General features: G+C 44.1%; 2 protein-coding genes across 2 annotated transcripts in view; one reads left to right on the top strand and one right to left on the bottom strand.

Moving 5' to 3' along the window:
• Window positions 1-23,557, bottom strand: part of fbxw2 (F-box and WD repeat domain containing 2) — a 121,941-nt gene that overhangs the window by 20,730 nt on the left and 77,654 nt on the right. The gene's annotated exons all lie outside the window — the stretch shown is intronic.
• crb2a (crumbs cell polarity complex component 2a) lies at window positions 614-23,531 on the top strand. The gene is made up of 13 exons (XM_084035407.1): window positions 614-763; window positions 9,702-10,394; window positions 12,226-12,421; window positions 12,767-12,906; window positions 13,789-13,959; window positions 14,039-14,152; window positions 15,487-16,440; window positions 16,801-17,375; window positions 18,316-18,481; window positions 18,787-19,657; window positions 19,751-19,867; window positions 21,392-21,518; window positions 22,544-23,531. Exons 1-13 carry the CDS (start codon window positions 700-702, stop codon window positions 22,763-22,765), a joined length of 4,410 nt encoding a protein of 1,469 aa, XP_083891533.1. The 5' UTR covers window positions 614-699; the 3' UTR covers window positions 22,766-23,531.

The raw sequence follows: 23,557 nt of genomic DNA, 5'->3' as shown, positions 1-23,557 counted from the left end.
AATTAGTTACTTTGCGATTTTGGAACAACCAATTTTGTGTGTATTTATAGTTGAATTTAAATTGCAGAAAAGCAACATACGAAGTGTATTACATGTACTTTTATGTGCAAAAACATTACACGGAATCAATGTAAAACGTAAAATGTTTAACAGGTCATAGTTCAATTTGACACAATGGTGATAAATTTCACTCATGTAATGTTCCCCCATTAAAACTCACTAATGTGTTTCAACTGTTTATAATAATACATTATGATCCTTCCAAAACCTTATAAGTCATTATAAAATGCGTCATAATGTGTTATAATTATTGTTATAAAGAATGATGGATATTTATGAGTGTTTATGACACATATAAAGTGGTACGAGCAGATATAAGGTATTATTCGCATGTATTACGGCCATAGAAAGTGCTTCTTCCTTTTCAGCAGGAGCTCAGAGACTGAGCAGGTGTTAATCCAGCTCATGTTTTCCTGTCCTCTCTCATGGTTGATTACACTCAGAGCAGGGAGGAGGGCCGTCTGTTTGAGTCCTGCTGCACTCATTAGTAGCCAAGCATGGGCAGTGAGTAGCATGCCAGCCTGGAAACACACGGAGACACAGTGAGGAGCAGCATGCCACTACTTTTACACTTCTAACTCGCGGTTTCTCTACATTTGACCTTCTGGTGGTGTGCAGATCCGGGTCACAGGTTTCACCATGGAGTTGAAAGTTCATCTGAATCTAAAGACAGCTCTGCTGACGATGATGATGTTCAAATGGGGTGAGTAGAGACAACAGGGCTTTTTTATTTCTGTTTTCAAAGTCTGATGTGTTCCTTCTGGATGGACATTTCTGTGTCGTTGTCATTGAACACTTAAGGAAAACCTGTTAAATCCCAACAGAGATTCTGTGTGAAGTTAGTTTTTAATCCCTTTTTCCTGTGAAAGCAACAGGTTGTACTTGACCTCACATTTACTTATGACTTAGTGACTAAAACATTTTACATGTTGGTCCAGAAGAGCCCTGAAGAGTCTCACTGTCTCAGTCAGGAGTCGACATAGACAATATGAACATTTCATGTCAGCATTATCCTGGCCAAAATGATCATGAATCACATCTAAATGTGCTTAAAACTCTTCAAATTTACTAAACCATACTGGTATCATTTTACATTTTGTTAAAATACAAATAGTTTTTATTTCGCACAGAAAATACACTGTCAAATAATCTGAAATAAAATGATCACATACTGTATCATAAGGTCTCTCTTAAAAGATAAAAGTGTATTTTTGAATCCTGTATTTTTAAATCAGGCTCTTTATTTCCCTTCTCCATCATGATAGTGAGCTAGTCAACAGTTTCAAGTAACTCGTGACGATATTTACCATTATTCCAATAAGGAAGATCCACCACGATAAGCTTATTGTGAGTGTTTAGATGGTGATCGGCGATAAAGTCCTGTTTTGTCCCATCACTGTTGAGCTGCAGGCCTCAGGAATGTGCTCTCAGAGGTGCTGCTCTATGAAGTGGGTTTTGTTTTTATTGGGAGGTGCTTATTGGGCTGTTTTTGTGACTCCACTCCATCAGGAGACTCAAATAGATGGAGACGAGTCGGGGGCGGTTCGTCTTTTGTCACGTCCAACAATGATGAGGGCTTTGGCTCGTTTCCAGTCGATCTTCACAACCCTGAGGAACCTCGGGCCTGCGGAGGATAATTATTGTAATTACCGTGTGATGCTTCGTCCACAAATATCTTCACCGGATGCTCCAACATGAGTAGCCGGTGTGTGATTTGGTTGTTGGTTGTGGAAGATGTGGCTTCCGTTTGTTTTTTGACGAGCTGCTTTTAATCCGATTGACTGGTTCTGAACGAAGAGAATCTCATTCATATCTGTCTGCGCATGAATGGAGGTGCAGAATGAGGTCACATAGCGGCCAGAAAGTTTACTTTTTTTAAAAGTAGTTTTGCATCCAGTTTGATCGACAGAAGTATCACGGCAGAAAAATTAACCAACACTTGTATGAGTTGGGACTACATGGTGATTTTATTTAGTGGAAGGTAAGCTCTCTGATGTGTCGATGACTGCAACTCTTGGAAAAGTGTCAAAGTGTGGACGAGAACATTGTGCTCACTGATTGACCCAAAGAACAAACTGTAAGAGACAACCATCCTGGCAACATGTTATTGCTTTTATCATTTGAAGAAAGTTACAGTTTGCATATTGTTTGGGCTTTTATCCCAAGTACAATCCACATTAGTACTTAAAAGCTTATTTATCATCCTCTCATTTAGTTCCCAATAGAACTCACATAAACCCACAGTCATTTAAACTTCAATGCATTTTACTTGAATTAGTCTTTCAGTACTAAAGTAGGTAGAAGCGCTGATTGAGAGGATGTCAAGATAAAGGTTGAATAAATGTCATTCCAGTAGAGATTTGTTAAACTGTCTGTCTGTGTCTACTCACCCAGCAAACGTGATCTCTGTCCTATTTGATCTGTTTTAACTCCATTCTGCTTCTGACTTGGATCCCCCAGCTCCTCATGCATTTGTTTTATTCCAGAGCAAAATAATAATAAAAACAGATCAAAACAATTATATGAAGTAGGAACAAACATAAACAAGTTGATTGATAGAACACGGCACCTGTTGAAGAAGACTTGAAACTAGAGATTGATACCATAAACTCATGTTTACAATGTGAGATAATAAATCAAGAGAGAAGTCGGGTCACTTTCTCGTAGACTTCTATACAATCAGAATTATTTTTGTAACCAGAGGAGTTGCCCCCTGATGGCTAGAAGAGATAATGCAGGTTGAAGAAAGTTTTGAGTGCTTATATCGACCCAGTGACTCTTTTACAGTGAAGACAAACTCTACTTTCTGTCAGTTCATGCTTGATATTTCATTTCATCTCACTTACAGAAAATAAATAGATTAGCTAATCTGTCCAGATGGAAGTCAGAGACAAAGACAGATTATTACAGGTTAAGGAATGATAGCAGTGGGAGTGCCAGACAGAATGGTGTGTTTGTGGTACGTAGCCGAGCCGTGGACCTCACACAAAGATAAAGTAGCAGGGTGCGTTGTCATGGGAATGTGTCCCCTCTGTCTGATCTGTGTCCTCTGTCTCACGTCTGGTAATGTAGGTCCAGGTGTCTGGACAGTCAGGCTTAACCTCGTATGGGTTTCCTGGATAAGCATGAATGATGGACAGGTCTTTATGTAGTATGTGTGTGTGTGTGTGTGTGTGTGTGTGGGGGGGGGCTGGGGGGCTGAAGTGCCTTAAACTTGTATTCTCTCTGCTGGCCATCAGGGGGCGACTCTCCTGGTTACAAAAAGAAGTCTGATTGCATGGAAGTCTATGAGAAATGTATGATTTATTATCTCAGTAAACATTGTAAACATGAGTTTATGGTCTCAATCTCTAGTTTCAAGTCTTCATTTAGTACGTTATGGTCCATTTAGAATCAAATAGACCTACCTTGTGATTGACAGGTCGCTACAATGCAATTAGCTACTAAGATTTCTTTAACACTAAGCTATAAAGTTCACCATGAATTATGAAGCTAACTTTGTTAGCAGCTTCACACCAGAAATCAGATGGATCCAGTAAGGTTGCTGCTCTCCTCTGCAGTCCAAATATGGTCACTTCCTTTCACTGGTTGAAAAAATTCAACCAAAATGCAGAACTCCTTCAGGCTTCAAGACCGTCGTCCACAAACCAATGGGTGACATCACCATGACTACGTCCACTTCTCTTATATAGAGTCTATGAAATTAAGTATAATAATGTCTCATTTGCATATTTAAACATACCATTTCAGAAAATGTTACGATGCAGTTTCGTAGTGTGGGAATGTGTTTTTTAGAAAACCGGGCTGCGGTGTGTAAAGTATGGATTTGGAGTCAGGAAGTGGTTAGCCTAGCTTAGCACAAACACCATAGGCAGGGGTAAACTCTGCTCCAAAGAGAAAAAAATGCAAGACTGATCGATCTTCTCATCTCACTGTGGGAAAAATCATCTAATTAGCATTGTTCAACTGGCAGAACTACATAACACTGTAATGAAGGTAAAGAATGTTGTTGAATCCTCACTGAGATGGTTAGTGGAAGTCTTGACTATTTGTACAATTAGAAAACCAAGTTGGAGATTGACTCTTGATGGAAATATTAATATCAATTACTGTCAATTCATTTTTCATAAGGTTTTAGAGATGTGAGATATTATTGTGAAGAAGAAGAAGAAAAATCTGTGAATCCTGACAATTGTGCCACATTTCATGAAGGTTTGAGTGAAGGCAGCAGGTGGGATTATGAAGTCAAAGTGAGAGAGGAAGAGGAGCTTGTGAGGGACAATATGGTGACAGAGAGTGAACACATGCTGGAGGTTGGAGCTCGAAGCTGTAATCTGTGCAGGTATCCTGCCACCCGGAGATTAGAGGAGCAAGGGGATTGGCCTAGAGAGGCTGGAGGATTACAACATGGAAAGGCTCTGGAGGTCAGGGAGGCCATCAAACCTGCTCGGGTGAAAGAGGGGGAGAAAAGTAGGATGAGGACTGGAAGTGAGGGGGTGGGGGGTGAGGAGAAGGTGGTGGAGACGGGGATCAAAGAGGGACAGGGAAAACCAAACAGTGACTAAGAAAACAGACAGAAATGAGAGAATGAATAAAGACAAATACAAATCTAAACACATACACCTGAAGAAAGTGTGATAGATCATAATCACATAAAATTATAACATTTTAAATGTCAATGAAAACACAGGCGAAGTGTTTCCATTTTTATTTGCAGTGATTTTGAAAGAAAAAAACACAGGACTTTAACCCAGGAGACTGCTGTCTGTGTCCCGTGAGAAACATCTTTGGCTTATTTTAAATTATGTGTGTATCTTATATAACTTAACAAACCAAACCATGATGTTTTTACTAAACCAAACAATTTAGTTGTCTTCAGTTCACGTGTTTAAAACAAAATATGTTCCCCTCTCAACATAATTGAGGATGCAGTTTAGTTGTTTGGGAACATCATTTTTCGGAGGCAGGGTTGGACCGCGAAAAACATGATGGTCAGAATGTTGTAATGCATAAATAAAATCACGCATTTAAACTTGTGCACACTCAGCGTTGTGAGGAAGTGTTGAATGTAGCATTGAGACCTCACAAGGGCAGATATTCATGCAGACTAGTTGCATATGAATGTGTTTGTATTGGATGAATTAGTATGTTTGAAGGTTGAACGGTGTTTGTCGACCAACGTTTGACCCAACAACTCTTGTTAAGTTTCTTATCAAGCAAGCAACGGATCACCTCCTCAATCAATTAAGGTGTTTATCCTGGTCTACTTCTCACATCAGGGAGACTTGAGCCTAATCTGGACACTCTGACAGCCACCTGGGACTCCTCTAGTCCCGGTCCTGCAGCCCGCTGTAATCTGCAGCGTTCAAACAGGGTTAGCGTCTGCGGTTCAGCCTGAGGGGACGACGCACCTCAACACGATTGAAGATGACAACGACCTTCTGCTTCAGAAGGTTGACGTTGGGCCACGGCGGTAAAGCTGACAGACCCAAGAGCAGCGGGCCAGAGAGCACGTCAAATATATAGAACAGGAATGATCATGTTTGTATCTGTGTGTGGGAGTGTTGGTCTTATCTGGACTCAGACACACTTACATCTGCATGAGACGATCATTCTTATATATGCTGCTCAGTTGAGTCGTCACCAAGGTCGTGTCCTCGGTGGTAGCTTTTTTCCGAGACTAAGATCCCAGCATTAATGTCGCGTCTCCGCTGGATTTTAAACATGTAATTAAACACACACACTAACCGGGTTCTCACAGGTCACAAGCGCTCCAACACTGGGAATAGACGAGCTATGTGAGGCGGTGTGATTCTCTGCTGTGGGATCTGTTAATTTGGAGAACACGATGAGCGACAGGTTGAAGGTTTCTAAAGGTAACAGGAGTCATGGGTTCAGAGAGAGAGGAGGGAGCAGATGTAATTGACAATTTTACTAAAACATTTAAGATCATTTTCCCCGCTAGCGTACGCTCTGATTGGTCCCCACAGCAGGTGGTGGATGAGAGATAGAGGGACGATACAATTGGTCAATTTACTGTTTGCAATTAGTCTCTCATTGAATTACTATGACGTTACCGTTTACTTCCTCAATTATACTTCCCTGCCATACAATCTCTCTCTCTCTCTCTCTCTCTCTCTCTCTCTCTCTCTCTCTCTCTCTCTCTCTCTCTCTCTCTCTCTCTCTCTTTAATACTCACTTCACTTAAATGTGGAAAGGATTAAAAATTGTTGCCTGGGGGGTCTGACATTTTAAATCTCACTATTTAAAACATTCCTGACTACGGCCTTGGTCACGATTTGAACTCTAACAGGTGCTTTAGTAGCATGGTCTACCCAATCAGCTTAGATCATAATCCATAGTCTGTGTACAGTAGAGAGACTATGGCTAATATTACAAACTGAACCGAATGCTCATTAAGGGTGATTAATTGTGATTGATCATGTGAATTATCTGATTTGATCTCCTGTAAAAAAAAAAAACGATTGCTAACGTTTGCAACAAATAAAAAAGGGTGTTTCTCACTACGAGTTCATCTCATTAAATATTCTCCCCCTCTCTGCCCCCCTTCTTCACCTCCCTCATTCCCGTCACTGTTAATATCTTCCACTTCACTGGGAGTTTGGAACCAGGACACTGATCAAAGTGTTGGGGGCTGGGAGTAGGGGACGGGGGGATTTCTGAGTTGAGATTGTCCTCATAAAAGGAATGTGGACTGATTCCCCAACGGCCTCGTGGCATCGGCTGGAGGGGGAGACAGCGTATGTATTGTAACTCCTCACTAATAGTGTGCACATCCACTTGTTGAATGACATACAGCTCGGCCCTCACAAGCTCGGGGAGCGGCTGTTAGAGGAGAATGCACGGCGGACTCATTTATTCACCAGCTACCAGTGAATTGAGACAAGAAACACAGTTCAAGCTACTAAAAGGAACACTTTGGGATTCATGAACAGTGAAACTTATGGTTAAACTCTATTAAAGATCCTACTAGTGGCCCCTGTAGGTCGTGGACAGATTATAACGATGGGCCCTTTGAAGCCCCCCACTCCTGCTGACCAGCATCCCCCTGCAAGTGTGTGCGTGTTTTTTCACATTATTTTGCAGGTTAACCGTCACTTAAATGTTCAAACTTAAAAGATTTAGTTCACACAACAGATGAAGAGAGGCTCCCTAACTCCCGTCCAAAGCTTGCTGCCACATCCCCACTATCAACACGCTAGTAGAAATATAAAAGGAAACCTGTGGTTCCAGATTGTGAATAGAAAGCAGCTGTGAAACATGTTTGAATGTGCAGACCGCCTGTTATCTCAGTATGGGTAATATACATCTACAGATGATGATGGCTAGCTTCTTTCTTTTATTACCCTCAATATAATAAGTGCATCAAAAGTCCTTCACTTCTGTTTTCATGCAAAGTATTTCATAAATGTCTTAAAAAGTGCATTGAAAATCCCTACTATTGGTAAAACTATTGATATTCAATGAAGAGATTAAGAGAGAAGTAAAGAAAGTGTCACCATGCTTTATTTTTTATTTCATATTTTTGAAAAAATGTGTAAACATCAAATTGATAAATGAATACATCTTTGGGGGACAATACATTCAATTGGTCTGAATATTAAACAATCCTTATTGGTGATCCCGCCCCCAGAGGTTGATCGACAAGCTCATCCTGAAATAAATATGCCATGTGAAATAAATACCTGATAAAATATACATTCAGTGAATAAAAGGGAAAATCCAGCCTTCAAATAGATACACAAACTAATATGGAAAAGAGCTGGAATTGAGTTTTTGACATTGAACATTCATTTATTTAATTCATTGCCTACTCACTAATTTTATTTATGTATTATTATTAGTTTTTACATTTCTTTGGACCTAATGTAGGAGTTATTTTCAGGTTTAATTTAAAATAATTATCAGGTGGGCACATTAGCGTATGCATATGCATTGGAACAAAAGTTTAATATGTGAATCAATATTAAGTTATATTGATGAATCCCTGTAGTAACCCGATCCACTGACCTGAGGCTCACTTCAGGTCAACGTTACATCGTTTCCCGTCTTGTTGCTGATGGGATTTAAAAGCAAAGACCTGAAAGCCCAGATCAATCTTCTTGTGCTAATATATCATCAGCATTAACATCTGAATCCTAAATCCAACAGCAACAAGTAGCTGGTTCAGTCTTTTAGTTTGCAGAAATGGTTATTAGAGCGTTGCTTTCGCTCTAATTCTCTGGAGTTGCATTGACGCCGGAATGATTCAAGAATTGACACTTAAAACTAGAAGGTGATGCGTTATCTCCCAGTGTTAACGTGTTTGTGTTTCCACCCTGTGAGTCATAGACGCTCCACAATTTATTGGGTTCCTCCTCAACTTTCCTTCACCCTTCCACCGAGCTTCAATCAGGCCGGTACAGACAGACAGACAGACAGACAGACAGACAGACACTGTAACAGGCGTGGGATGCTTCAGCTCGACAGTGTTTGTGAGGATTTAACACATCAGCTCCAGGAAATGAAGTGAGAGCAGATTAGAGGAATGTCAGAATGAATAAGTAGAACAGGTTTAAAGCAGCAAACCTATTTCAGTCACACGTGGTCATTTCAGGTCGTGCCCTTGTTTGCTGCTGCTAAGTGGACACATGAGTTGAATAAGCGGACCATCATCCTCCAGGGTCCCCGCTGCACATTGTTCATCATGTGACATGGAACGTCGTTTACCATCGATTCATTTTTATACGTTTATAACACATTCTGAGTCTGTATTGTCTTCTAAACATACTTGCTTTGCATAATAATCAGCTTATAGAACTGGTTCATTGTTGTTAGAACCACTCATGAACATTCATATAATACTTCATTTTATGATGATTTATAAGCTCAAGTATCATAATACTTTATAATTGCTGGTCACATTTGTTGGGTCACATGGTGAAATAATTCTCACAGTTGTAATATGTATACACTGTAACCTTTTTATAAAGTATTATAATCACTGTGCAATGATTTATTACAAAGTGATTATAAGTTACGCTAAGTAGTTATTATTAGATTAATGTAACATGTTTAAAATACATTTAAATAACTTAATTTTCTCCTCCTACCCTCAAAAGCCAAGTTGGTGGAGCCCCCGAGGCCCCCGTTATTGTCTGTATGGGACACACCGGGCTTTCAACTAACTCCAAAATAAATACTTAGAGCAACTATTGGAGTATGAAGACCAAGGAAGTCAATGTAAGGCAGGTCGGAGGGTTCAAACACACACAGGCCTTTCACCCAGGAGACGGCTGTCCGTGTCCTGTGTGTTTATTACTGAACCCAAATAATCAGATCTTGAAGTATGTTTTGTTTTGTTCGTTAAAAAAAGTGAGTGCATTTCAGTAGATGAGGAACAATGTTTCAGCGGACAGCTTGGTTGGAAGCTGTATGAACTTCAGCTCTGGTCAGCTGTAGAAGAGTGGGACATGAATCTAAAGGTAATGATGAGTTCATGCCTGCATTGTTTCCTATAAGACATTAAGTCCTGAGCAGGAATGGTGGACTTTTTAAATGTTTTCCCAGGATGCCTTGAGGAAACTCTTCACTGTAGAACATATGCTCTTTGTATCCATTAATCCTGAGTTTGTTCTTAGGAATCCTCTGCACAGCCACTTCAGACAAGTGTTTGTCCGCGCCCTGCCAGAATGGAGCGACCTGCGTGGACACCATGGATGATTACGCTTGTATCTGTGCCAGAGACGGGGTCAGATACATGGGCAAGAGCTGCGATGAACTCTACGACGCCTGCTCCTTTGCTCCATGCGAAGACTGCACCAGCACCCCCGGCACCGCGGACTACCACTGCATCTGCCCTGACGGACTGACGGGCGACAACTGCACCGAGGAGGTGGACGAGTGTCACAGCAACCCGTGCTCCGAACCCCGCTCCCTGTGTGTGGACCAGCTGAACGGGTACTTCTGCAGGTGTCCCCCCGGGTACGGGGGTCGGGACTGCAGGACGCACGTGACCGACTGCATCGACGAACCCTGCAGGAACAACGGGACGTGCGTGTTGTTGCCCGAGGGCTTCGGGTGCCGCTGTGCGCCGGGGTTCGAGGGGAAGACCTGCGAGGAGGACGTGAACGAGTGTCTGTCGGAGCCCTGTCAGAACGGAGCCATCTGTATCGACGGGCTGGCTGAGTTCCACTGCTTCTGCGTGCCCGGTTTCCAAGGTTACAACTGTGAGATCGACATCAACGAGTGCGCTTCACGACCCTGCGAGAACAACGCCACCTGCATCAATGAGAAGGACCACTATGAGTGCGAGTGCCTGGTGGGCTTTGCAGGTACATCCAAAACACACACACAAAAGGGAATCCAATCCTGAAGTGCCTTAAACTTGCATTCTCTCTGCTGGCCATCAGGGGGCGACTCCTCTGGTTGTAAAAAGAAGTCTGATTACATGGAAGTCTATGAGTTTATGGTCTCAATCTCAAGTTTTACGTCTTCTTCAATCCAGCATGATATTCATATTGTTCATTATGGTCCATTTAGAGTCAAACAGACATAAAGCAGGGGATGCTTTAGGGCGGGGCTAACGTTTGATTGAGGTCACTACTATGGTTTCACTACTGCACCCTTGCTGCCGTTATAATGAGACATTAAAAGCACAAAGTTCCAGGTGCTAAAATTGAGGGAAAACACACGGTTGAATTACGGTAACACAACCATTGTGTCAGAGATAGAAGCTCCGCCTCCCGGCCGTATGTATGTATTGAGCTGTGCTGTGATTATGTCATCATTAATCATCTCCTCAAACAACACATCATCAGCGAGACATGACTTTCTGCTCGCTGACAGCGTTTGTTTTTCTACTTCTTGTTCTTCGCCACCATTTATTAACTCAGATTGTTCCCGATAATCTGGGCATGAGGAGTATTTTAAGTGCACGGCAAGTTGTTGTTAGTCAGGCATCTTATCTGAGCTCTCAGATAACGTCTCCGTGCAGGGTGAGAGGAAACACTCCCGTCTTGCTTTTCTTACACTCCCTTTTTCCTCCACATGCCTGCTCTGTGTCAGAGGAGCTCCTGTTATCTGGGAGGGCTCAGCACCGCTGCATTCTCCTTCACTCCATCAAGTCCTTAGGAGAAAGCAAAGAAAGGCCTTATCACTGCTGGTTTCTGGAGACCAGAATAGAGCATAGAGGAGGTGGAGTAGTCATGGTGACGTCACCCGTTGGTTTGTGAACTACAGTTTTGAAGCTTCAAGTTTGGCATTTTGGACCATCGGCATCTTGGATGTTTTTGCAACCAGTGGAGGAAGTGACCATATTTGGACAGGTGGATCTGATGAACACCAGCGATAGAGCAGCAACCTGTCAGGGCTCAGAGGTAGAGTGAGTCATCCTCCAATCGAAAGATCGGTGATTCGAATCCCGGCTCCTCCAGTCTGCATGCCGAGGTGTCTTTGGGCAAGATACTGAACCCCAAAAATTCTGCCTGAAGGCTGTCATCAGCAAGTGGATGTGAAGCAGAGACTGGATATAGTGTTAAGCATCTTGAGTAGATAGTCAGCTGGAAAAGCAGAATTTTGGATATCTCTTTGTTCTCCAAAAAAATACTGTAAGCAGCTACACACAGTCAGACAGCGTCACCACAACGACCTGTCCATCATTCATGCTAATCCAGAGAACCCATACGAGGTTAAGCCTGACTGTCCAGACACCTGGACCTACATTACCAGACGTGACACAGAGGACACAGACCAGACAGAGGGGACACATTTCCATGACAATGCTCCAGGAACCACAGTGACACTCGCTCAGTAAACATCACGCTGGATTGAAGAAGACTTGAAACTAGACATTGAGACCATAAACTCATGTTTACAATGTTTACTGAGATAATAAATCAAGAGAAGAGTAGTGTCATTTTCTCATAGACTTCCGTGCAATCAGACTTCTTTTTACAAGCAGAGGAGTCGCCCCCTGATGGCCGGCAGAGAGAATGCAAGTTTAAGGCACTTCAGGGTTGGATTCACTTTTCAGAACCGGAGGTCGCCTGGACATCACTGCTCAGTGTGGCTGCTGTGTTTATTAATTATTAAATTATTATCCTCGTCACTTCCATGTCTCTCTCTATGTGCTTTCTATTAACACGTTGACTCCCGTTCTTCCAGGAGTCAACTGTGAGACTGAAATAGATGAGTGTGAGTCCAACCCCTGCCTCAACGGCGCCACCTGCCAGGACCTGGTCGCCATGTACTCCTGCCAGTGTCTGCCCGGGTTTGACGGCGTCGACTGCGAGGTGGACGTGGATGAGTGCGCCAGCGAGCCCTGCCAGAACGGAGGCGTCTGTCATGACATGGTGAACAGGTAGGCCCATCAACGAAGTTGAATTTTGCTTTCTGTAGGGGTTCAACACTTTGGACACACTTGAACCCCAGACTTGTGGTTGAAAATCCTGTGTCGTTTTGTGACTATTCAAAATCACAAATCGCCTTGACATTGATGTATGTCGTATGACATATGGGCATATTTAAGGCTATTTTGTTGAGATGCCTCTTATGGAAATGCTGTGAGTGAATTTAAGTTCCTCCGTTCAGCAGTGATGCCACATATATGTCTCAGGCAAAACAGACGACAGAGAAACCCCTGGAAGTTTCCTGTCTGGTTACTTTTTCATCCTGCTGTTTAAAAGTTCACGCGTGTCTCTTGCAGCTATGAGTGTGACTGCAGCGATACGGGATTCCAGGGTGACTACTGTGAAGTGGACATCCCAGAGTGTGCCTCTGATCCCTGTCAGCACGGAGCCTCGTGTTTAGAGGGAGTCAACGGATACACTTGCCTCTGCTGGCCAGGTACGGAACTACACATCCAACATTCCTGTTTAACACTCAACACTGAACACTGTCCATGTGAATCTGAGCCCAGAACACTTCCAGCTGCTCACAGAGAAAAAATGTAACCTGCAGCTCACCAACCTCAAATAATAGACTAAATATTAAGTTACAACAACAATGCATAATCATTTACGTTTTGAGGGAACTGTTTCTTCTTCATGATAGCGTTTGTGGTTGATGTATACAAATACGTTTCTAACCAGTCTACAGAAGCTCTCATAAGGAGCAGGTTGAGGTGGAAGGGTGGGTCAAACAAACACAGGACTTTCACCCAGGAGACCACTGTTTGTGTTATGACTTATTTTGATCCACGTCCCTCATCTGTCAGTAGAAAAGCAAAATGTTATGTTTTAATTGGTCAATAATCACCTGAAAATGAGAATCGTTGTGTTTTCGTTAGCATTGTATGAGCCCTTCATGTCTACATGTGGAGCATGTCCTCTTCACCGAGAGGGAGCCTTGTTGCACCTCCATGTTTCTACAGTAGCCCTGAACGGACAAACCAAACAATGAGGGCCATTTTCACATTGGCCATCGTCATTTTGGCACGTTTGCTACATCACCACTAAATCTTACACACTGGACCTTTAAATAACGTTACAAACATACTTATTTGAAGCCAATTAAATATAATTTTGTTTCAATTAACTACATTAATCACACGTTTAAAACCACAACAGTAATCAGAGAGAATATGTTTTGCTGTATGGGAATGTAAATCCAAATGAATACACATTCTTTCTAAAGCCATAAGTCTGAATTTAAAACGACGCCCCATCATGCTTTGTGTTAGCGTGTTCATTTTGAATAAAACAGAAACATTTGATTATATTTCACCAGGATACGAAGGACCAAACTGTGAGACGGATGTAGACGAGTGTGCCGAGGGGCCCTGTGAGAACGGCGGGGAGTGTTTCGAGCGTTCGGATGCGTCTCACTGGGAGCTCGACTGGGAGCTCAGCTTTGCAGATGCAGCCGGATACATCTGCCAGTGTCAGCCGGGGTTCGCAGGTCAGCAGGGACACCAATCAGACGTAATCTCTCTTCTCTCAACTCTGCTGACTACCGTTTGGTTTCTTCCACATCCCAGGAGAGAACTGCTCCGTCAACATCGACGAGTGTGAGTCTGAACCCTGCCAGAATGGAGGCACGTGTGAAGATCAGATCAACGGCTACACCTGCACATGCTCCGTTGGATTCCTAGGTGAGTCCTGGACCTTGTGATGCAATCAAATTCAAGAATACTGAATATAGGCTTTGTATCAGATGTGACGCTTGTTGTCTCAACAGATAAGAAGATAAGTAAGTAATAAGTAATGAGTCCACTATGACAAACTCAACAATTATGCGACATGTGCAGCCGAACATTGTTTGATATCAGAACTTCCCATTTCTCGTGGAGATTGGGATCAAACGGATCCCTATTACTGGATAATATTACTATTATCATTGACTACGCAAAACCTCCAGTTCTGAACCGTGAAGCCAACCCTGAGGTGCCTTAAACTTGCATCCTCTCTGCTGACCATCAAAAATTCCAAGATGGCGACGGCCAGAATGCCAAAATTGAGGCTCAAAACCGTAGTACACCGTCTCCATGACTACGTCCACTTCCGATATACAGTCAAAGAGCTTTGTCATAGCTCAATAATTCTTACAAGGAGCAGGTTGAGGTAGAAGAGTTGGTCCAATAAACTAAATGTCTAATTGTCTTTTTCAATATTTAATACGACGTCATGGCTCTGACTACATTTGTGTGTCCACCACAGCGATCCTAATTCACTTCCTGTGGCCTGTTTGTGCTAAGCCACACAAAAAAATGAACATTTTTTATGTACACTTGACACTTGATCACTTTCATGACTATTTCACATACTGCCATGAAAATGTGTTGTTCAAAAAGACATGGAGGTAATCTGCAATAGGAGGCTAGTTTATCTAACCAGAAAGATCCGGTCCACATACAGTATCTCTTCTGTCAGGGAGTCCTGGTCATGGATAGCAAGTAAAAAAGGTTTCATGTACAAGTACAAACAGGAACAGATAACATCACATTAAAAAAAAAAAACATACAAAAAAACAACAGGAATCAGAGGCCAGAAGAATCTAGGCAAATAATGACACTTGTAAATACAGATTTGAAGATATTTGTCATGCCTTACAGCTCCTTCTTAGGAAAAGGCAACTCTATACTTTGATTGACCAGCAGAGTCAAAGACACCATCATGAAATTGCAATGTCCGCAATTCAACGCCAATGAGGGACCTTTGTTACATGTAATATCCTTTAATTCTCTCTCTTTCCCCAGATTCCCTCTCACATAACTACTGTCATTGACATCACTGTTAAAATTAAGTTAAGATCTTAACTTTATAAGAAATGCAACTAAGATACACAGAAAGAAAGGTAAAGAGCACTAAATAACACATGAGATCTGTTGACAAAAAGGAAATTGTGGGGGAAGCATGATCCTTCCCTTCCGTTGTGGGTGCAGCTGTGGTCGTCCGGCTCCACCTCTAACCCTCCGTGTCCCTGCAGGTGAGCTGTGTGAGGTGAACGTGGATGAATGTGAGAGCCAGCCCTGTCAGAACGGCGGATGGTGTGAGGACGGCAGGGCCTCCTACACCTGCCACTGTCCCGGGGCCGAGCCGGGGGAACTTCCCTGGGGAGGTGAAGCCTGCGACGTGAAACTCCACGGCTGTGTGGACCACGAGTGCCAGAACGGCGCCACCTGCCACCCGTGGCTGGAGGGCGACGAACACGGTCACACGTGCCTGTGTCCTCACGGCTTCTACGACGAGCAGTGCTCCACCAGAACCACGTTCTCCTTCTCCACCCCTGGATTCATCCACATCCAGGTGGTCCTGGAAGAAAGGACCCGGAGGGAGGTGGAACACCAAGTCCACCGCGGTTTGGGAGTACAGCTACGCTTCCGGACCACTATACCCAATATGTTGCTTTTCTACAGAGGGGACGTGGACAATCACCTCGTCTTGGAGATCGTGAACAGCGGTCTTCACGCTAAAGCCTTCTCTGAAGACGCTGAGCTGGACGTGACATTTCCTGGTTCGGTCAGTGACGGAGACTGGCGGGATGTTCACGTGTTCGTAGACCACGATGGCCTTGTTCTGATTCTGAAAGGTCCTGGCTGTGACAGGGATGGGTGCAGGGTCACAGATGGCGGTGCCGATGAGCCGCCATTCCAGCCCTCTGAGGCCTTCACCCAGCTGTACGTAGGCGGAGCCCCACAGGAGCTTTTAGAGTCCTCTGTAAGTGGCGCCGGCTTCATCGGATGTATGGAAGACCTGATGATCGACTCCAAGCCTTTCCTACCGCAAACGCTTCCAGAGGACCAGGGCCACGAGCTGGGATGCAGCAAGACCGAATGGTGCGAGCCGGACCCCTGCCAAGGACACGGACGCTGCGTGGACCTGTGGACCAGCTACCAGTGTGACTGCTACCGTCCCTTCCACGGCGACAGCTGCAACCAAGGTACGCCTCACTTTTAAACTGGCCTCTGTGTCACCGCTGATTCGACTGTTTTTACTGTTTTATTATTTCATTTTTAATACCATTATATTCTTGTAATGCAATTGATTTGCTACTAAAGACACTTATAATAAGATTGATTATCATCATAATATTAATTATTATTATTATTATTATTATTATTATTATTATTAGTTCCCGTTTGGTGGCCACCTGAAGAAAGCTGATTGTCACTGGTTGGTGGAAACAACTTGTGTTGCCATGTCAACTGATTGCAGGGGGATTCCCGATACTTCCTATTTTTAAATGGTATAGTCCTGTTTTTGGTGTGATTAATCCAAATATCCATGTCTCTCCCATCAGAGTTCCCTTCGTGGACGTACAGCCATGAGGACTCAGCGAGTTTCTCTGTGTACGATGTCGGTCCGAGCCACAAGAGCAACTTCAGCGTGTCCTTCTTCCTGAGGTCGCTGAAGCCGGACGGGCTGCTGTTCCAGCTGAGGAGGCCCGCGGAGGAGGAGGGCGGGGAGGTCTACTTCTCCGTCTACTTGGGGATGGGGAGGGTTCTTGTCAGCTCTCTGCTGAACGCTGCCCCGCTCACAGCTCCGGTGTTCGTGACAACCGGCGAGAAGCAACTTCTGCAGGTGGAAGTCCAACACCGACGGGTGATCTTTGAGCATGCGGGCCTTCGCTATGGAATCGGAGAGATCCCTGAAGTGACTGTTAACGGTGGGGATCAGGCTTATGTCGGGGGACTTCCAGCGGAATGGGCCTCTAGCGTGTGGGGGGGGCATTACAAAGGTTGCCTGCAGGACCTCCGGTTGGACTCGGTGCATCTGGACGTGGACGCCTGGAACAGCTCGGATGGGAAAGAAGTGTATTTACCAAGCGATGCTGAGAATGTGAAGAAGGCCTGCATCAGTGATGACACCTGCAAGGTAGGAAACAGTACTACTGGCTCAATCAGTAGTATGAGCTGGCACTGCATCAGACACAGGACTTTCACCCAGGAGACTGCTTTTCATGTACTGTGTGAAACCAAAAGTCAACGCTGATTCATTTTAATTTAGATCCGAAACTTAAATAATGTACAGTATAAGAACTACTTGTGTTCACACCAAACAGGAAGAACATTTGAGCCTTGCATCACTCACTCTAGACACCAAAGAGGAGGCGGGGCTTACCTCCATGTCAACACCTTGTTGTTTGGACCAGAGACAGTCTCTGGTTCCTCCACATAGTCTGGTCTGGTCTCTGGACTAATGTGAGCTACTATCTAGACCTCTGGGGACCACAGACAACATTAGTTGTCTCCATTTCTGATTGAGTGACATCAGGATGATAGGAGGAGAGTCTTAACACTGAAATGCTTTAACATCATAGCAGGTTTCTTGCTCCAGGTGAAATATTTCAACCTGCGTATGAGGCGATAATCACGTCTTCACATTAGTATTGTATGCACTAGTGGCATGTGAACCATGATGTTTGACTAAAGCCAGCCAAGTCATTTTCTTGCATTTTTCTTGTGTTTTGTTTGAATTTACAATGTTAAGCACGTTTTGTTTTGTTGTTAACCGCGTGTTTCAAACTGACCATTCTGGAGGTTTCCCTGAGAACCCGATTGAAAGTGCAGTTGAATGAGAACAACCTTTCCTTTCTCCATGAATCTGTGTGACTTCTTCTATAAACCATGTTGGAACAATGCCCCCATACTCCCCATTCTTCTCATTTTTCTCAAGAGATGCTATGGGAGCACCAGTAGTAGACAGCTGTCATACGGTATCAAAGCTAACAGTTTAACAGTCTTTATAGCTTCAACCCTGCTCTGAAGATGATTTCCTGTCTATCTCGTATCAAACCTGGATGTTTCCTTTTCAGATAAAGCCGTGTCAAAACGGAGGAGACTGCACCGTCACGTTCAACGATTTCACATGTTCCTGTCCGGCGGAGTTCACCGGGAAAACGTGTGAGACACGCGTGTGGTGTGTGAGTGATCCTTGTGTCAATGGCGGCCATTGTGTGGACCTTCCTGATGGATATGAATGTAAGAACCTCTGGACTCTTTTATAATTATGGCTTATGGCAACACCAATGACCTAATGTAGGCTATACATTGCATCCAAGAAGTCGTCTTGTCTTTGAAATATTTTACCTGAGGATCTAATTATTTGTTATTTTCTTTATCATATATATATATATATATATATATATATATATATATATATATATATGCAGAAATTATGTATAACATTTTTAACAGTTTTCCCTCATTTATGAAAATTCCATTTCCAGACCCACTTCCCCGTAAAAGTACCCTACCTTCCACTGATTCTCCGTGTTGACCCGTAGGTGTGTACAACGCCACGTTTGAGAACAACCCTGTGCACTACAGTGCTGGAGGCTCCCTGGCCGAACCCGTCTCCAACGTATACATGGAGCTGCGGACTCGCTCCGAGAACGCCGTCCTCCTGAGGGCCTCCTGGGGCTCTCACCTGCTGCTGGTGGGTCTGCTGGACTCTTCGGTCCGGGTGGAGATCCACATCGGCAACAGCATTGAGACGCTGGCCTTTACAGGAGTCCGCCGGGTGGCTGACGGCAGCTGGCATCGCGTGAACATCTCGATGGCCCAGAAGGAGCGCAAAGTGTCTCCCTGGGTCATCACGGTGGACGGGATCACGGACGCCAGCAGCGTGCCGGAGCGCACCGGGAGCCTTCTCTTCCTCAACGAGAAGGGAGCCACGCTGGCCATCGCGGAGAGCTTCACCGGCTGCCTGGGAGCAGTAAGGGTTGGCGGGGTCTACCTTCCTTTTGTGGATAACTACAAAGCCCCGCAGGCCTCCCAGTTCCACTTATCTGGAAAACCAAACATCCAGTTGGGTTGCACCAGTGCCCCTGTTTGTGATGCGGATCCGTGTCTGAACGGAGCCACGTGTGAAGACCTCTTCAATAAATTTGGCTGCGTGTGTGACTTGGGTTGGGAGGGAGAGCTCTGCGAGACAGACGCCGACGACTGTGCGTCTCAGCCCTGCGTCCACGGCAGCTGTAAGGACTACCTGGCCGGGTACGAGTGCCGCTGCCACCCTGGATTCGCCGGCCCACTCTGCGATGAGGACCTCGACGAGTGTGAGCACCACGGCTGTGAACACGGAGGCACCTGTCAGGACGGACCCAACATGTACACCTGTACGTGCCCCAAGGGCTACAGTGGCCCCCGCTGCCAGTGAGTACTCCACCCGTCTACCCTCCGATGCCAGCAGGCAGCTGCATTTCATCCATCTTTTATTGAAGCACACTCTCATGCCTTTTCCACCAGGTGGGACTATCCTCCGATCCAGTGCGGTGAAGATGTCCAGTGTGAAAATGATGGCATCTGCAACGATGGGCTGTGGGGAGCGAACTGTACATGTATGCCTGGTTTCACAGGCAGCAGGTGAGCTGGCTTTTAAAAGGGTTCACTCTGTCAAGACGACAGTGTCTCAAATAGTCCATTCCCCCGAAGGATTTATTTGACTCTAAATGCTGCCTGGTGAAGAGGTAATCATCATGCCGATGTCTCAGAGAATAGCAATTGTACACATAACCTTCAGTTTTATGTCTCAGGTTTTGATAAATCTCTAAGATTTCGGCCTCTCATCACCAGGGAAGATGTGGGCATTGTACGTTTCTGCAAACCAAGGATACCATTGCATTCGGTCAGCGAGCAACCGGCATTGAAAGTTATGTTAAACAAGTGAGAAACAAACACTCAGGGTAGGTAGGAGCTGTGGTGGAGGGGTCAAACAAACACAGGACTTTCACCCAGGAGGCCGCTGTTTGTGTCCCGTGTGAAACCAAAAGTGAGCGTTGACATTCAATGTGTCCGGTGGTTTGAAGAAACATACAAGACAAACAATTTTTTGACAAATGTGTTACAAAACAATTGTTTTTGCATAATTCTGTTTAAGTGTATGGATGTAATACAATGTAAAGGACCTGTAACAGATGTAAAAGCACAGGTGTGTCCCTTCAAGACACGTCATTGAAGGAAACCAGTCATCTTCCTTCATACTGTATCATTCAAACTTTACACTGGATGCTGTTCTCATGCTGAGTGAAGCTGTCAGCAGCAGTCATCATTTTAATCATACTTGAGCCAACTATGTATTTATTATGTATTCCACAACAAAAAAAGGCTCTACCAGCGATGTTTAGGTTTTTAAAAAGCTTTGAGGCAAAAACATATTTCTTTTCATGTATTGATCAATTTGGCTTCCATACATCTTTGTTTAGTGGATGTAAAACATCCAAAATACACATTCAGGAGTATATTTTAGTAATTTGCTTCTGTAGATTTATCCAAACTTTCACAAAAAACATTCATCTCATGTCTCATTTGGGTTTCCATGGAAACTGGTGAAGTTTCCGGTGATATCTATTAGTTACTTTTTACCCTTTTCACCTGCAGCATCATTATCTTCACTATATCAGACAGCCAGAGATCACCACTTCAGTGGAGCAGACATCCATCAGACTGTCCGGTTTCATGCCGATCTATAGTCTGAAGCTTTGTATATCATACATAGCCTATTTCTAAAATAGCTGTATAGCTGTTGACAGTATTTTATGATTTATTGAGTGATGTAAATAGAAAAACCTTTGACTCTCATATGTCAATAACATGAAACACTGAGTTTTGAACCTGGCTTCATGCAATTGTCAGGTTTCTGCATATTAGTACATAAAATAGTGCCTCATTTGCACATTTAAACATGACATTTCACAAACCATGTCATACAAAAAAAATATTGTTTCAACGCAATCAACTTACCCAGTGTTACCCAAAATGTTTCAATCCCATTCATCCCCATTGTAAAAAGTGTTTGAATACTGATACAGACTGGAGTCAGATGGGGCTAAATGATGGTCCAGGATGTTTCTGTTCCTCCAGATGAGCCTCCATGTTTCTGTGTTGCAGGTGTGAGCTGGAGATGGACGAGTGCGAGTCGAATCCCTGTCGAAACGGCGGCTCCTGTTTGGATCGATTCAACATGTTTGTGTGTGAATGTCCACCGGGTTACAGCGGGCCCATCTGTGACACCAACGTACGTTGCCTACCTGTTCCTTCATTCTCTAATCAGTTTTAACATACAAACCCATTCTCACTCCCAACCGGTCAATCTGACACTTGGTCAGCCCCCCTTTACCAACCCCTCTAGCAGCTGAAGTACCTTAAACTTGTATTCTCTCTACTGGCCATCAGGGGGCAACTCTGGTTACAAAAAGAAGTCTTATAACATGGAAAGTGACCGAAGTTCTCTCTTGATGTATTATCTCAGTAAACATTGTAAACATGAGTTTATGGTCTCAATCTTTAGTTTCTCTTCAATCTTTAAGTATTCTCCAATCCAGCATTATGTTGATTTAGTACATTATGGTCCATTTAGAGTCAAACAGACCAGAAAGCAGGGTTTAGGACACTTTGCTGTAAAGTTGAATTATGAAGCTCACGTTGTTAACAGCTTCTCACCAGAAACCAGATGGATCAAGATCCAGTAAGGTTGCCGCTGATGTTGGTCAGATCCACCCGTTGCTCCTCCGCAGTCCAAATATGGTCACTTCCGTTCATTTATAGCAAAAATTGCCAAAATCGTGGCTTCAAAACTTCAAAACTGAAACCAAGTCATGTTAACTTGTGCTTTTTGAACCAAAACCACAATAATTTCCTAAACTGAACCAAGTGGTTTTGTTGCGTAAAAGTAAAAAAAAAGAAAAGTAAACCAAAGAACTTGGATGTTTATGTTGGTGAAGACACTGTTTGCATGTACACAGAAGTGTATTTTGAAAGGATTCTTTACATGTAATAAGTGGGACATGACACACCGTCCCTGACCACCAGAGGGGAACGTAGAGCAGACAGTTTGCAGTGAGATCTGATGAGTTGGGAGGAAGAATGTGTTATACATAAAAGTCTCCATTTTCGCTTGTTGCCTAGCAGCATGTAACAATCATTCAAACAAACATCTTCTTCCACTAATTAAACATTGTAAAACATGTTTTATTTGCATCTATGAATACACCTGGCTGCAGCATTGACATTCCACCATCTCTGCCCTCTGTGCCTCTGCAGAAACAAGCCCATAAACAAGTGATCCCCTGGCTGGTGGTGGCCATCCCGCTGCTCTGCTTCTGCGTGTTGATACTGATCATCGGCTTGACCTTCATGCTGCTCACGGCGAGGAAGAAGCGCCAGTCGGAGGGCGCGTACAGCCCCAGCTCCCAGGAGGTGGCGGGGGCCCGGCTGGAGATGGACAGCATGCTCAAAGTCCCCCCAGAGGAAAGACTCATCTGACTCGGGACGAGGGTCGTCGGAGGTGACCTGAGCACTGCAGGCGGCCGCTCAGGACTCACTGTGAAATCCTCTGGGCTGAACTGAAGGGAGTGTGTTGTAAGTGACCGCCCCCGCCTGGCGGTGACCAGGTACTGTCCCAGCACTGCTGCTCTTTATGTCACTTCAGTGAATGAAATGTTTCTGATAAAGGACATGGGAGGAAACAGTCGTACTTTATACCACTACACACTGTAGTTCGTCTATAGCAGGGCCTTAACCTGATGGTGAAGTCCTAACTAGTGCGTAGAGGAGCGTTTGACGGCTTTCTGTCAGGAACTGTGAAGCGCTACAAGCATAAACACTGGAACGTGACCCGGAGGCTGCTGGAGGCTGGGTTGCATTATTAGGAAGGCATTATCATTAAATGTTAAGGGAACTACTGTAGCATCCACGCTGCAGTTCCTCTATTGGCCACTAGATGCTGCCCGTGAGGAAACTCCATTGGAGTGGTCAGAAAAATGCTCCCACCGAAGAAAGACAATTTACTTGTTTCAAGCTTTCGCTGAAGAGATGGTGGAGCGATGAGGAAACAAACCTTCCTCTAACTGTTTTCCGGTCTGTCCTTGTTTGTTTGGAGCTCTTTTAATTCATCATCTATGACATGACATATCAACTGGAGTTTTCAGATCCAACAAACCTTTTTATAAGAAGTAGGACTGAGATATTTGCATAAAGTAACTGGTGCCGTCACACTGTGACACATGCTGTTCATCGCTCAATTGAATAGAACTTTGTCTCTGGTCACGTAACGTG

This window comes from Eutrigla gurnardus (assembly GCF_963514095.1).
Source record: "Eutrigla gurnardus genome assembly, chromosome: 19".
Lineage (NCBI taxonomy): Eukaryota > Metazoa > Chordata > Actinopteri > Perciformes > Triglidae > Eutrigla > Eutrigla gurnardus.
Note: the sequence above shows the minus strand (reverse complement) of the source record. Positions and strands in the feature narration are given on the sequence as shown.

Bases quoted from the DNA above. Each gene is read 5' to 3' on its own strand.
- crb2a (XM_084035407.1), top strand. From the start codon at position 700: ATGGAGTTGAAAGTTCATCTGAATCTAAAGACAGCTCTGCTGACGATG. The intron at 10,395-12,225 runs GTACATCCAAAA...CCGTTCTTCCAG, and splicing joins GTGCCTGGTGGGCTTTGCAG to GAGTCAACTGTGAGACTGAA. The intron at 18,482-18,786 runs GTAAGAACCTCT...GTTGACCCGTAG, and splicing joins CCTTCCTGATGGATATGAAT to GTGTGTACAACGCCACGTTT.